This window comes from Channa argus, chromosome 14, assembly GCF_033026475.1.
Source record: "Channa argus isolate prfri chromosome 14, Channa argus male v1.0, whole genome shotgun sequence".
NCBI lineage: Eukaryota > Metazoa > Chordata > Actinopteri > Anabantiformes > Channidae > Channa > Channa argus.
This window is the reverse complement of record NC_090210.1, coordinates 25,105,351-25,118,036: the sequence shown is the minus strand read 5'-3', so window position 1 is coordinate 25,118,036 and position 12,686 is coordinate 25,105,351. Positions and strand designations below refer to the sequence as shown.

At 42.4% G+C, this 12,686-nt stretch overlaps 2 protein-coding genes across 2 annotated transcripts in view; both read left to right on the top strand.

The window, feature by feature from the left end:
* The window catches only part of lamc1 (laminin, gamma 1), a 46,874-nt gene extending 42,255 nt beyond the window's left edge, over positions 1 to 4,619 (top strand). The window contains exons 23-28 of the mRNA XM_067475047.1: positions 20 to 169; positions 282 to 396; positions 885 to 1,084; positions 1,171 to 1,329; positions 1,414 to 1,513; positions 1,871 to 4,619. Coding sequence (XP_067331148.1) covers positions 20 to 169; positions 282 to 396; positions 885 to 1,084; positions 1,171 to 1,329; positions 1,414 to 1,513; positions 1,871 to 2,127 — 981 coding nt within the window. The 3' untranslated portion in view covers positions 2,128 to 4,619. The remainder of the gene's footprint in view (positions 1 to 19; positions 170 to 281; positions 397 to 884; positions 1,085 to 1,170; positions 1,330 to 1,413; positions 1,514 to 1,870) is intronic.
* A 3,798-nt stretch (positions 4,620 to 8,417) lies between these two features.
* The window catches only part of rasal2 (RAS protein activator like 2), a 75,297-nt gene continuing 71,028 nt past the window's right edge, over positions 8,418 to 12,686 (top strand). The window contains exon 1 of the mRNA XM_067474026.1: positions 8,418 to 8,953. Coding sequence (XP_067330127.1) covers positions 8,827 to 8,953 — 127 coding nt within the window. The 5' untranslated portion in view covers positions 8,418 to 8,826. The remainder of the gene's footprint in view (positions 8,954 to 12,686) is intronic.

The following is a 12,686-nucleotide window of genomic DNA, read 5'->3' as shown; positions in this document are numbered from 1 at the left end:
CATTGTCTCTGTTTTCTAGGACGAAGCCAATAAGATCAAGAAGGAGGCCTCAGACCTTGACAAGCTGATCGATAAGACAGAGAAGGAATACAACGACCTGAGAGACGACCTGAAGGCCAAGGAGCTGGAAGTCCGCAAACTGCTGGAGAAAGGCAAAAGTGAGCAGCAGGTGAGTTTGTGAATCTAGTCTGATGAGAAAAGTTCAGCGACGACACAAGATGAAACCTGAAGCTGTGACCACGAGTCCTCTCACTGACTCACTTTCTGTTTCCGCTCGACAGACTGCAGATCAGCTGTTGGCTCGAGCAGATGCTGCCAAAGCTCTGGCTGAGGAGGCGGCGAAGAAGGGACAGTCGACCTTCAGAGAGGCCGAGAACATTCTGGAAAACCTCAGAGGTATGAACTGTTTACCTGCTGTCAAGTTTATGCTACATTAACAGTTTATGGCTTAGTGTGAACTAATTAGGGGCAGTTGTAAGTTCAGCACACACATCACATTAGATAAATAATCTATGCACATTATCGTTTAAAACGCTGTCATGGCAAAAATGACAATATCTGGTCTTAGACACCTCAAGTGTAATCAGTAAAGAAGCTTCAACATCCAGGATGATTTTTAGGGTTTGATTATCTGGCAAGAGAGAAGAACAGTGACAGAGTTTCAAGTCACAAACCTTTTATCTCTCTATAAATTTAAATTATTAAGGTACCTGTACTTTGTTTGTCTTTACCTGAAGAACATTTCAGTTAATTAATCCATAATCTTATAAAGCCATTTAATCTTGAATTCAGATTTAGACTTTAAAGTCTCCTTAATTAGCAGCTCCAAAATCTTTCTGTTAAAATCTGCTTTACTACAACAAATCTACTTTGTTGGCCTGCAGACTTTGACAGGAGGGTCAACGACAACAAGACCGCTGCTGAGGAGGCCCTGAAGAAGATTCCCGCAATCAACGCCACCATCCTGGCCGCCAACGAGAAGACCAGGCAGGCAGAGGCGGCGCTGGGCAATGCGGCGGCCGATGCCCGAGAGGCCAAGGACAAAGCAGAGGAGGCAGAGAAGATCGCTAGTAACGTGCAAAAGGTGAGACATCACTGCTGTCTGCAGGAAACTCTGAATTTGGACGGGCTTTAGATACCGGTGTGAAACCTGTGTTTTCTTTCTCTCAGGGCTCAGCCAAGACCAAGGAGGAAGCAGAGAAGGCCTTCCAGGACACCACCAAGCTGGACAAAGAGGTGGACAACATGATGGACCAGCTGAGTGCTGCTGAAGAGGAGCTGGCCAGGAAGAAGGCTGAGGCCGACCAGGACATGATGATGGCTGGAATGGTACGGCCCAGTGCAGACGCCGCTACACTTAAGACCTTTCAGGCTGAAAACTGAAGTTTTAACAGGCTGTTTACTGTCCCCCAGGCATCAGACAACGCTAAGCAGGCAGAGGACAACGCTCGCAAGGCCAAGAACACAGTGAAGACTGTCCTGAACACCATCGCCACCCTGCTGGATCAGCTGGGTAAGAGCAGAGTGATGGTCCTCACAAATAGCTCTGTAAACTAACAGCAGATGGTCTTTGTGGATCAACGACTGCAAGTTTAGTCATTTGGCGTAACGGAATTTATTGTGGGGAGGGGGGCATTGATTAGCTATAAGTTTGAATCTTTCAGCCTCTAAATTCTGAGAGTTTCAGTCCAATGTGCCAAAATGTATGGATTCAGCAGCTTTGCTGCAGCTGCCTCAAATTTTTTCCCATATCCAGCGTTTCAATTCTTCATTTGAGGGCATAAAATGTCTGACCTGAGCAAAGACTCCTTGGCTTCATATGACTCCTTCTGATTGCATATCAATCTATTCTCGCGTCTCTCCTCCGCAGGAAACATCGACAAAGTGGACCTGAGCAAACTGAACCAGATCGACGAGTCCCTGAAGAGGGCCAAGGGCAAGATGGCTGACAGCGATCTGGACAGGAAGCTGGTGGAGCTGAACGACGTGGCACGAACCCAGGAGGACATGATCAACGACTACGACCGGCAGATCCGCGAGATCCGCGCCGACATCGCCAACCTTAACGACATCAAGAATACGTTACCCGACGGCTGCTTCAATACCCCGTCTCTAGAGAGGCCTTGAGCCCCCTCCCCCCTCCTGCCCCATCTCACCTCCAACACTCCCCACTTCACGACTAACACTCCGGCAAACAGGCCGACTTTTACCAAAACACTTTGTTTAACCTTTCGATTTCAGATTCTTTGTTTTTCTTTTACAAGAGAGAAGCCAACATTTCAAGCCGCTGTCTTTTTAACAAAAGCCAAGCAGCTGTTTTTGTTTTGTCTTTAGATTTTGTTTGGTCTGTTGGAGACGCAGTAACGTGGTTACGGCAGAATGAACTGGGCGGCATCAAGAAGCCGTGCGGAGAGGGATCAGAACCTCTCAGAAAAATCAGAACCACAAACCCGACGTGACTGCACCTGTCTGAGGGAGCTCCTCACAGCTCAATGACGTCCACTCGTGTTTTTGTTGGTGAGTGTCACCTGTGGACACGCCAGCTCCTCCAGAGTTTCAGAAGCTGGACGTACGGCTACACACTGTCACAGCACCTCCATCCGCAGTGTTTTTATGTTTGCACCAACCATGTTTTCAGAAACCACACAGTGAAGGAATCCTCTCATTTTGTTCTCCTCTTATGTTCCAAAGCTAACAGCAGAAGGAAAGTGTTGTACTCTTTTCCTTTGACAGTATTTTCACCTCCGAAGGGTTTTGTTGTTGAGTAAAGCAACACTTGCTCTGCTGGTGTTAGTGAAGCCTCTGAAGCCCAGAAAATGCCTCTAATCTTGTTCACTTGGCATCAATTTATGATTGTTCCTACTAAATAAGACTCTTATGTTGTGCTGAAGTTAATATTTTCATATCAGATCTTACACAGCTCTTGATCTTGTTCCACAACTTGCAGTCCTAGGGACAGATATTGATTGAAGTTGTCTCGCTGCCTGCACAAGACATGGATGCTGTGGGGGAAAAGATGCTAACTGATGTGCTGAAAACCTTTTCGAGATGCAGGTTATACAAGATGTACAGAAAATCATTTGTTAGCTAAAGTAATGATGTTGTAAATGCAGGATTTCAATCTGGTGACAACATGAAACTTGTGTTGTGCAGGGAAGAGTTTGAGGTGCACACAGGATACACAAGGCATTAAAGGTAAAGAGAAACTCTAGTGATGTGATGAAAGACACAGCATCATGAATAAACACTCTGTGTATTTATTGTACATGCAGTACACGTGTTACTCTGGGAACCTGATAGTAACTTGTGTGTATAGGATAGAATTTCCACAGAAGCACCGTGAGTTCTGGTAAGAGGATCCGTGTCCTCTGCATGCAGGCACTGAATTTCCCACGATGCACGAGCACAGGATGACGGAGGACATTTTCTGGGCTTCGGGGTCTCTGTAGGTGCATCTTTGAAGCAGCTCTGACATGTCTCACTGTGGTCAAACACCTTTTCATGTTCTGTCGTTTTAACACTACAAACTTTTCATCGTCTGTCTCAGAAGTTGCTGCTTATCGCTGGTGTTTTTACAGATCACACATTAACCTTAATTTTCCAGGCTAAATCCAACACTATGCAACTTTGTACATTTTGCGTAGCGAGAATTTTATCTGATACACTGGTGCTAATAATTATTTCAAATGTTATATTTTTGTGTGAATGTTTTTTATTCTGACATAGAGCGAGGACTTTATTTGTGTAAATATATGCTTAAATGATTCAGGACTGGCTGATTTAAAGAAATAAAAGTCCAACATGCAAACAGCCACATTAAGTTCTATCACAATCAATCAACTGAAACCTCCAGGTTAAATATATATATAAATATCTATGATAACGTCTGTGGTATGTTATTATAATATGCTTGCTTGTATACAAGGCTCCGTGTTGCTGCCTCATATCGATGCCAATATTTCATTTGTGTTTAATTGATTCGCTTTGAGTTTGTCACAAGTTGATTCAACCTAACTGAATATTTTTCGTGTAGGTTTTTTTTTTTTTTTTTTTTTTTAGCTTTGACCCTCTTATCAATCAGGAGTCATTTTACTGTATAATTCACTCCGTGGAGATCAGTCACAGGTAAATACTGTAGTTTCAATTAGCGTTTTGTGCCTTTTAATATAAAGTTTGGTTGTAATCACAGTCCCACTGAGCCCGTCGCCCTCGCTCCTCAATCAGGTCCTGAACAGAGTCAAAGAAAATCTGATTCTCCACAAGCAGCTTCTGCAGAAACTCGGCTGTTCACACAAGTTGAGTGTTTCTATCATCGGTTTTTAGTTTTAAATGTCTCCATCCACACAGGCTCTGTGCTGGCTGTGCAGCACACACACACACACACACACACACACACACACACTATATAAACAGTATTTTAAGTTATAATGTACCAGTTATTTGTATTGTAATCATGTCGTCTTAGATGCTGATGCCTGTGCTGCACAGCCTGCAGGATTGTTATATATTTTCTCTTGCCTCGGTCATGTTGGCAGCCCTGTGAGGACCTGAATGTTCCCATGTGCCTGTAAATCCAAACCTAACATTTGAATAATAAAATTACTACAGGAACCAGCGTGTGAATGTGTGGCTGTTTTGTTTTGTGTGCATTCAGACGCTTGAGCAACTCTGTCACTGAAGTTACAACAAATATTTGTGATGATCGAAAAGTGCTCAACAAAAGTACCGCTTCAAATTCTCTAGTACAAAGTACATGCTGTACAATGTACTTAAGTTTAAAAGTAGTACTGCTGCAGTAGGACAGTGAGCTTAACTCTTTATCTGATTAAAACCAATTGTTGAACTCGATACTGTTGATGACATGAATAAAGTTTCTGCAGAAATCAGAGGAAAGTGTAAACAGAGTCCAAACCCACTTCAGGCTGTGGCCTCAGTGTTTCTGGAGTGAGTTAAGCTTTGCTCTGTGAGTCCTCACGTCTCTGCAGCACCTGCTGCACCTCTGCGTGCTGCTTCATGAGGCCTTTCCCCACATGCTGCAGCAGTGCAGCTCCTCCTCTGTGTTCCTGCTTGTGTGGATCTGTGTTTGCTCTTAAGGCTGAAGAGCTTGTTGCGCCTGTGGAAGCGTTTTCCACAGGTGTAGCAGACATGGACCCTGCTGTGCGTCTGCGGGTGCTGCAGCAGACCTCCGCCGCCGTCAGCCTCTGGACGCTAGACATCACAAAGCACCGGTATACACACACGCCGTCCGCAGCTCCAGCAGATAACCGGATATCAGGTCATTTTGAAGGACAACTTCAAAATAAAAGCGACTTAAACTGCTTCACAATGTTGTAAATGTTGTATTTTCATTTCACTGTAAACTCTGCAGGTTTTTTTTTATTGCTTATTGTTTCAGTAATCAACTGATGGTTCAGGTAGAATATAATTTTATCAAAATATAATTTAATAATATGATCAAACACAACATGACTTTACTTTAAACTATTACAAACTGTGTATTTAAGTATTTGAAAGTCAGTCAGATTGAATTCGCTTTCTTAGCACAGTACTGCTACTTTTGGACATAAGGTAGTACTTTAGTAGTAGTATGTACTATGTTTAAACGTGACTAAAGAATCTGTTCTTCTACTTGCAGTGCTTTGCATTTTAATGAAGTTGTTGAACCTTGAATATTCACTCTGTGTACTTCTGACACTGCTGCTCATCTTTATTTCACACTATTTGATATTTGCATGCGTTTCTTTGACAGGATGCAGCGTCTTCACTGCAGAAACCAGCAGATGGAGCCAGAATCCCGTTTGTGACTCTGCAGCCAAGAGGACGGCGGAGGACCGGGAGACGGGTTTTCAGACAGAACCGAAATGCTTGGTTCAGTACTGGAACCTGATCACAAACACTGTGAGGTATAGAGTGAAACAATCCTATTTTATGTAAACAGAGAAAAGGAGCAAACGAGGGAAAAAGAAAGGAAAACACACTCACAGTCCCACAAATAATACTAAAGATATGAATATTTCCACAACATTAAAGAAGTCAACAAGAAAACATGAAAAATAAAAAAGCCTGTTCCCACTTTTTTTTATTTTTCCATTTTGGAGGTTTTTTTAAATAATGAAACAAACAAAGATGTAAAGTTTTAACCAAACACCATCTTTTTAAGTAAAACGTTTAGAGTAGGTAAACATTACAAAATAACATTTAGATAAGTAGAGATGCAGAAAATGAGAAAACTGCCATGTATGTCAGGATTGGGACATAATAGGATTTAAATAAAAATGTGATATAAAAGTTAAAATTAAAGAATGTAAAGCCTCCATAAAAGAGGTCAAGAGAATGAGCACAAAGCGACACAAACCAAGCAAGACATGCAGAATTCCTCAAAGATGCTCCAACCGGCCTGGTGTGAATGTCCTGCTCCTGTACTGAAGCTGTAGGATGCTCTAACATGTCTAAGGCCCATTCGATGCATCCATCCGTCTGTCTGCTCAGTTTGTCTGACCGTCAGTCAAAAACCCCCAGTAATGCTGAGTTCACATTTTGAAAAAATGTTGGCTCATAAAATCTGTCAGTCGTCTCACTCATCATTAAAACAATCACGTCAGCTGCAGCATCCTGGTCGCTTCATGAAATAACAATAGTAATAATGAAATTACCGTGTGCTTTTGGGCGTAGTTCGTTTGCCCCGGGGCTTCCTGGGAGGTTAATCCGGCTCAGAACTGATAAGAAGCGATCCTGGAGTTTTGGAGGCCCCTGGGGTTTTTAGGTTGGGTTTTGCCCAGTATGTGATCCAGCTTTGACTGCAGCTGGAAAGTGGCTGAAACTTTTCTCCAGTTAAACAATAAGCAGCCTGTTCTTTTTCTGTTGAACACGATTAATCGTTTCAGTACAGTAGTTTCTCTGTATGTGTGCAGGAAAACATGCACAGCACATACAAATTCTATTTATTTTAGCAATGACTTGAAAACACAGCCAGGCTGTATATAGTGTACATAGACATGTATACACACACTGTGTGTACAAAGTCACTCACATCACCCACTGAGTGTTTATTCAAGGGTATTTATTCATTTGATACGTGTGTGTGTGTGTCTGTACAGGAAAACATTGTAAACGCAAATGATTCTGTTTGGATTGAAATTTTCAGTCTTCTAAGACTAAAATTGTGTAAAAAATGTTTTTTCTGTGCAAACCCACCGGCAAAATGTTTGCACCTGTGCACAGGTACAGGAGTTTTTAATCTTCATTTGTGCATTTGTGTATATATAGTGTGTTTTTTTTAGGTGTCATTCTGCAGATACATGTAAATAATTTAGAATATTCTCTGTCCTCTCCGGCAGACTTTAAATTATACCTTTATGTCTTACTTGTATTGCTTATGAATAATTGAATCTCTATAGCACAAAAACATAGGCACTAAAGAGAAATACACTGGATACTTGTTTCTCACTCATACATGTTTGTCACATTTTCATGTTGTTCAGGAAAACCCAACAAAGACGCTCTTCTTCTTCTTGCTGTCAGAGGTTGGCATCATGTTTTGTGATGCGTATGTGTGGAATGTGTTTACATGTTTCACTACACTATGAAGAGAAGTGCATTTGTGTCCTTACTGTGTAACAGAAGCACAACAGAAATGATTAATTTATAAAGCTAAGACTAAGAGCTTTTACAAAAGTTTACACAACTAATAACTTAATGTATTTATAAATTATTATTTATTTCTGGCTAAAGTTGACTCAGTTTTTCTTGTACTAATGGTTTTGCTAGTGTGTTCCATTTTTACTTGTCAGGTTTCCCTGTTGGAAATTAAACACAGAACGTCACCTGAAGTTGAAAGTCAGATGAACCTGAGCAACCCCAACCTCAAGATCCAAAATGGCTCCTCTGTTCATCAGCAGTGCTATAAAACTTTCAAACATATACAGTAGTACTATTTAACTTATGGACATGTTACTATAGTTTTTAATGTCCAAATTACTGCATACAGTACAGTAGTACGTTGCTAACCTGCTAAACTTGTAGAACTGGTATTGTTATTGTATCTTTTCACAATTTATTATAAACAGTATGACCACAAAACAAAACACTGCACACCTTGTAATTAGACAATAGGTCACATCTGAATCCAGAAAAAACTAGATCCTGGGAAACATCAACCACGTGTCAAAGTATGGTGCAGGACAAATGAATTACATAAATACATAATTACAGGAAGACAATCTACAGTATTGTAGAAACATCAAATATCTCCAGCACCGTTTGTCGTGAACGAGCTGGTCAACTCGGGCCTGACGTCATCACTAATGACCAATCAGATTTGATGGGGGGGGCTATGTCACCTCTGGCCCACCCTCTGGCTCCGCCCCGCCCGCAGGAGCGCGGCTGATGTCAGGCTCGTCCCCGGCCCGGTGGAGTGGACTCAGCGGTGGCAGCGGCGAGAGGCGTCCAGCCGGAGACACGCTAAGCACCGCATGACTGTTGTGAGCTCACTTCCAGCGGCTGTTCGTCGTATGTTTCAGGGGCAGGAGGGAAAAGAGGCTCCCGCTCCTCCCGGACACCGGCTTGTTGGAAGTTGAACCCCCGCTAAGCTAACCTGGGAGAGCGGAACAATGAGGGAGAGCCAGCCGGGCTGCCGGACCTCCGCCGGCTGCCGCCTCAGCTAACGACGAGCGAGGAGCAACTGGGCGGTGAACACGAGCAAAGTCTCGGGACGGATATTCCCCGGACTTTCCCCGCTTCCCCCGTAGTCTGAACACTGAAGCTCACATTTAAAGTCCACTTTAAGCGGAATTTCTCTTAAAGAGAGCAAGTTTTGAGCCGTTGGATATGGAGACGGACTCGCTGGCAGGCGACGTGGATTCTCTGCACGGCGGACTGAGCCTGCTGGATCCCCTGGTGGACCGGATCCTGGTCGACACCGTGTCCCAGCAGCAGGGATGGCTGCGAGTTTACGGTAAGCAAACACACTTAAAGTGGGGACTGTAGTAGAACTGAAACCGCCAATTAAACGGGGTTGTACGGGAGGAAGCAGGTAACGTTACCGGCGGTGAGCCAGGTAACAGCCGAGGGCCAAGGCTGAGGTCATGGCGGCCAAACCCACCCCCCGCCCGGTGACTGGCCGTGCGAAACCGGAGCCGCTTCTTCTGATACACGCTGGGAATTTCTGGTCCCCTTCCAGAGAGGTCAGAGGTCAGCTACAGAGCAGGAGCAACCCCCTCCAGCTGGGGGCTGGACACTCAAAGTCCCTTAACGTGGGGGTGTGAGGTTAGATACTTCATTACAGTGATTTCCAGAAACACACCCACCTCACACCCTACTTAAACAGAACGATACCTTTACAAACACCTGAACGTTCCCTCAATTTCCCTTAAATTTCTTCTTAAACACAACACACACTTCAAACGCTCTGCATCTAATAAAAAGTACACTTTAAGGAGCAGCCTCACTTTTCCCTTAAATGACAAATCTGAAAAGTTTCTTAGAAGTTTCAAGACCTTGTCACTCAGAGTTGAGACACATTGATGGACACATTAAAACGGTAAGGGAGTTATTCATGCAGTAAACCAATAATACTTTCAAAACTCCTATTAATCTATTTTAAGACTAGGATACATTTATTAAGTAGAAATGGCATTTCTGAATCCCTTAACTTGCACATCTATAATTAAATTTCAGTATTAACAGCTGGGAGTTTTAAGGGCTTTAATTCTTTACTATTTCAAAGTACACACTTCAGACACATAGCAGTTGTATGACAGTTGTAACTTATATTTAAGGATTGATAAAGCATAGTAAGTCACATAAAAGTTAAAGATCATGTCATGTTTGTTAGTTTGAAGCCAAAGTAGATCTGCTCAATGACTGGGTGGTGAAATGACTCAGTTTTTCTTGTGATGCTAGAGTTGCAGCTGATGTCTGGGAAATTTGTTCCTTCATTTCTTAAAATAAAAGTTTCAGAGCGCTGTGAGCCTGTTGCAGAAAGTTTTCCATGACTCCAGGATTGAACTCCTGGTGACTTGTTGGTCGTTTTGCTCACGGTCTGAGAGTGTAGTGAGTCAGAACCAGTGGCTGTAGTGATGTAGGGTTAGTTGTAGGGTTATTTTTTTTTGTGTGGGCACAGTTTCCATCCTGGGGTTTTTCACATGAGCCCAGAGGTTTCACTGCTGTTTATTAGTGCAGAATGGTGAAGATGCTTCTCTGCTGTGTTCACAGTACAAAGGAATCACAGGAGAGTTGAGTTTCAGATTAGAAAACACTGGTAAGATCGGAAATATAGCATGAAGACCGAGTTCAGAGCTGTGCTCTGAATCAATTAACTGATCAATAAATACATTGTTCCCCCCCAAGGATTTTTGTGTGGACGTCCACAAGCGTGCAGTGCCATAAAACACCCATAGAATGATAATGCATGAGGTTATTTATGTTACGTGTTAATATCACAGAGCTCTGGAGGCTCAGATAGCTCTAGTAACAAGTGTCAGAGGAGTCTGACCCCCAACACCCCCATGAACATACTGTGGTCTCTAGCAGCATTGTCTCAATACACCAGTGCTACCAGTACAAGACATTATAGTAGTTATAAAGGAAAAACTCTGCAATATTTAATACAGAGAACATTAATTGTGATGCTTGATTGTTTAGTTTATTTGAGGTTTCTCCTGAAGAACGGATCTTTGATTTAATCAAATTTAAGTATTTAAGTCAGTGTTTTCAGGTAAAGCACTAAACCATTTTCTGACTGTCAGTTCTTACATTTGTCCTTTGTTTGTGTTCATTTGGTGCCTCCAGACACACAATCCTCCAGACACACAATCCTCCACACACAAACTACGCAATGAGGTGTGTGAACAATGTTTTTGCGTACGCATTAGTAAACAATAGGAATTCCTAAGGTGTAACACATTAGGAAATACAAATCATTCCAATGTCGAGTCAAAATAATCCTACTGAACATTGTCACTGTAAAATTCTGCAGTAATCCTGCACAAACTGTGTGAAAATCTTGGTTCTATACGATCTCATCACTACAGTCCAGGAGCTGCAAACCTTTTTGTTGAGTCTGAAGTTACTAGTTACTTAACTCAGACTTGAGTCCAGTTTATGTGACTCATGTCCACACATGTTGTAGGGCTACATTTATTATGATGACCTACAAATAGTTTGTTCAATTAATTGTTTACTGGACAGAATCAGTAGAATTTCTAATTTCTACGTATGTGTTCTACAAATGTGTTGTTCTGTCCAATCAAAAGTGCAAAGTTCCTGACAAAATCTAAACTTAAATTTTCTTTTTTTCACTATCTGAACATGGGCTTTCTTTTCCAAATCAGCTAGAAGAATGACTTTCCAAAAGTTACTGTCGGGCTCCATAGATACATTGTTGCCCAGCTGTTTAATAAGTTACTCTACTGTCATTCAAATATATTCAATAAAATACTTGGATGGTTTGGTTGTTAAAATATTTAATGAATTAGTAAAAACTGTCAGTTAGGGGCAGCTGTAGCTCAGTTGGTAAGGCAGTCATCAGTGGTCAGTGGTTCGATCCCCGCTCCCGGCTATATGTCCAGGTGTGTCTGGGCAAGACACTGAACCCCTAACAGCCCATTCCCATCCCCAGCTGTGCAGCACCAGTTGGGGAGGGTTGCGTCAGGAAGGGCATCCGGCGTAAAAATGGGGCCAAATCAACACGTGGACAATGATCCGCTGTGGCGACACTGAACTCGCAGGATAAACCGAAAGGACAAAAAAGTAAACTGTCAGTTGATTTTCTGTTGATGCCTGTGTCCTTTTAGAAACAGAGAAAATGTAGCACTGCAGTGACCACACAGACCTGATATCTGTTAAAGTAGGGCTGCATCAGGATGCCCCCCCCCCCGCCTCTGTTCGTATGGGCAGGGTGTGATGTCAGCAGCCAGTTTGTGCCGGTGATCTCACCCGGCTGGACTCTGGCATCAGATCCACTCAGCTCCACAATGGCTGCTGCCGCGCTGCCTTCACATGCACCTCACTGAGAAAAAATGTGCAAATGAGCTCTTTGTGTTGATGTGTGTTGTTTAGTCACATTCACATGTAGATTTTTAGGTGTTTAGCTCAGAGAGGCTGAGGCATCTGAAGTGAGCTCATCATGTTCAGACCTCCACTTCTGAGTTTTTTAACTAATTCAGTCCTGCATGTTCAGTGGTTAACTTTGACTATAAGCTTTAGTACTAATGATATCTTAGAATCTTTTGCGTTACTGCAGATGAAGCTGCAAAACAGATTTAAAAACACTTGAAATGACTGCAACTTTAAAAACCACAGCAATAAAATGGTAAATGCACATTAATGGAACATAATGTCTAATGACAAACTGGTATTACTGTTATTCACTGACAGCGATTATATTTATTTTGGGTACATGAAGTGGAACTTGAATAATTACTTCTATTTATGTAACATGTTATACAGTGTGGCATTGGTACTTATACTTGAATCTGAGTACTTCTAACAGCACCGCAGATTCTACCAATTTGTTTCCTGCGAATGACTAAATTTAAAGCTGGTTAGGGAAACTGGGCCAAGCAGAGTGGACTGATTTCACATCTGATATCAGTGCTAGTTTAAGTTACATATTACAGCTTGAAGACCAAAATCCTTCTCCAACTATACACATAAGGCTGCAAGAATCTAAATCTAAACGATCATAA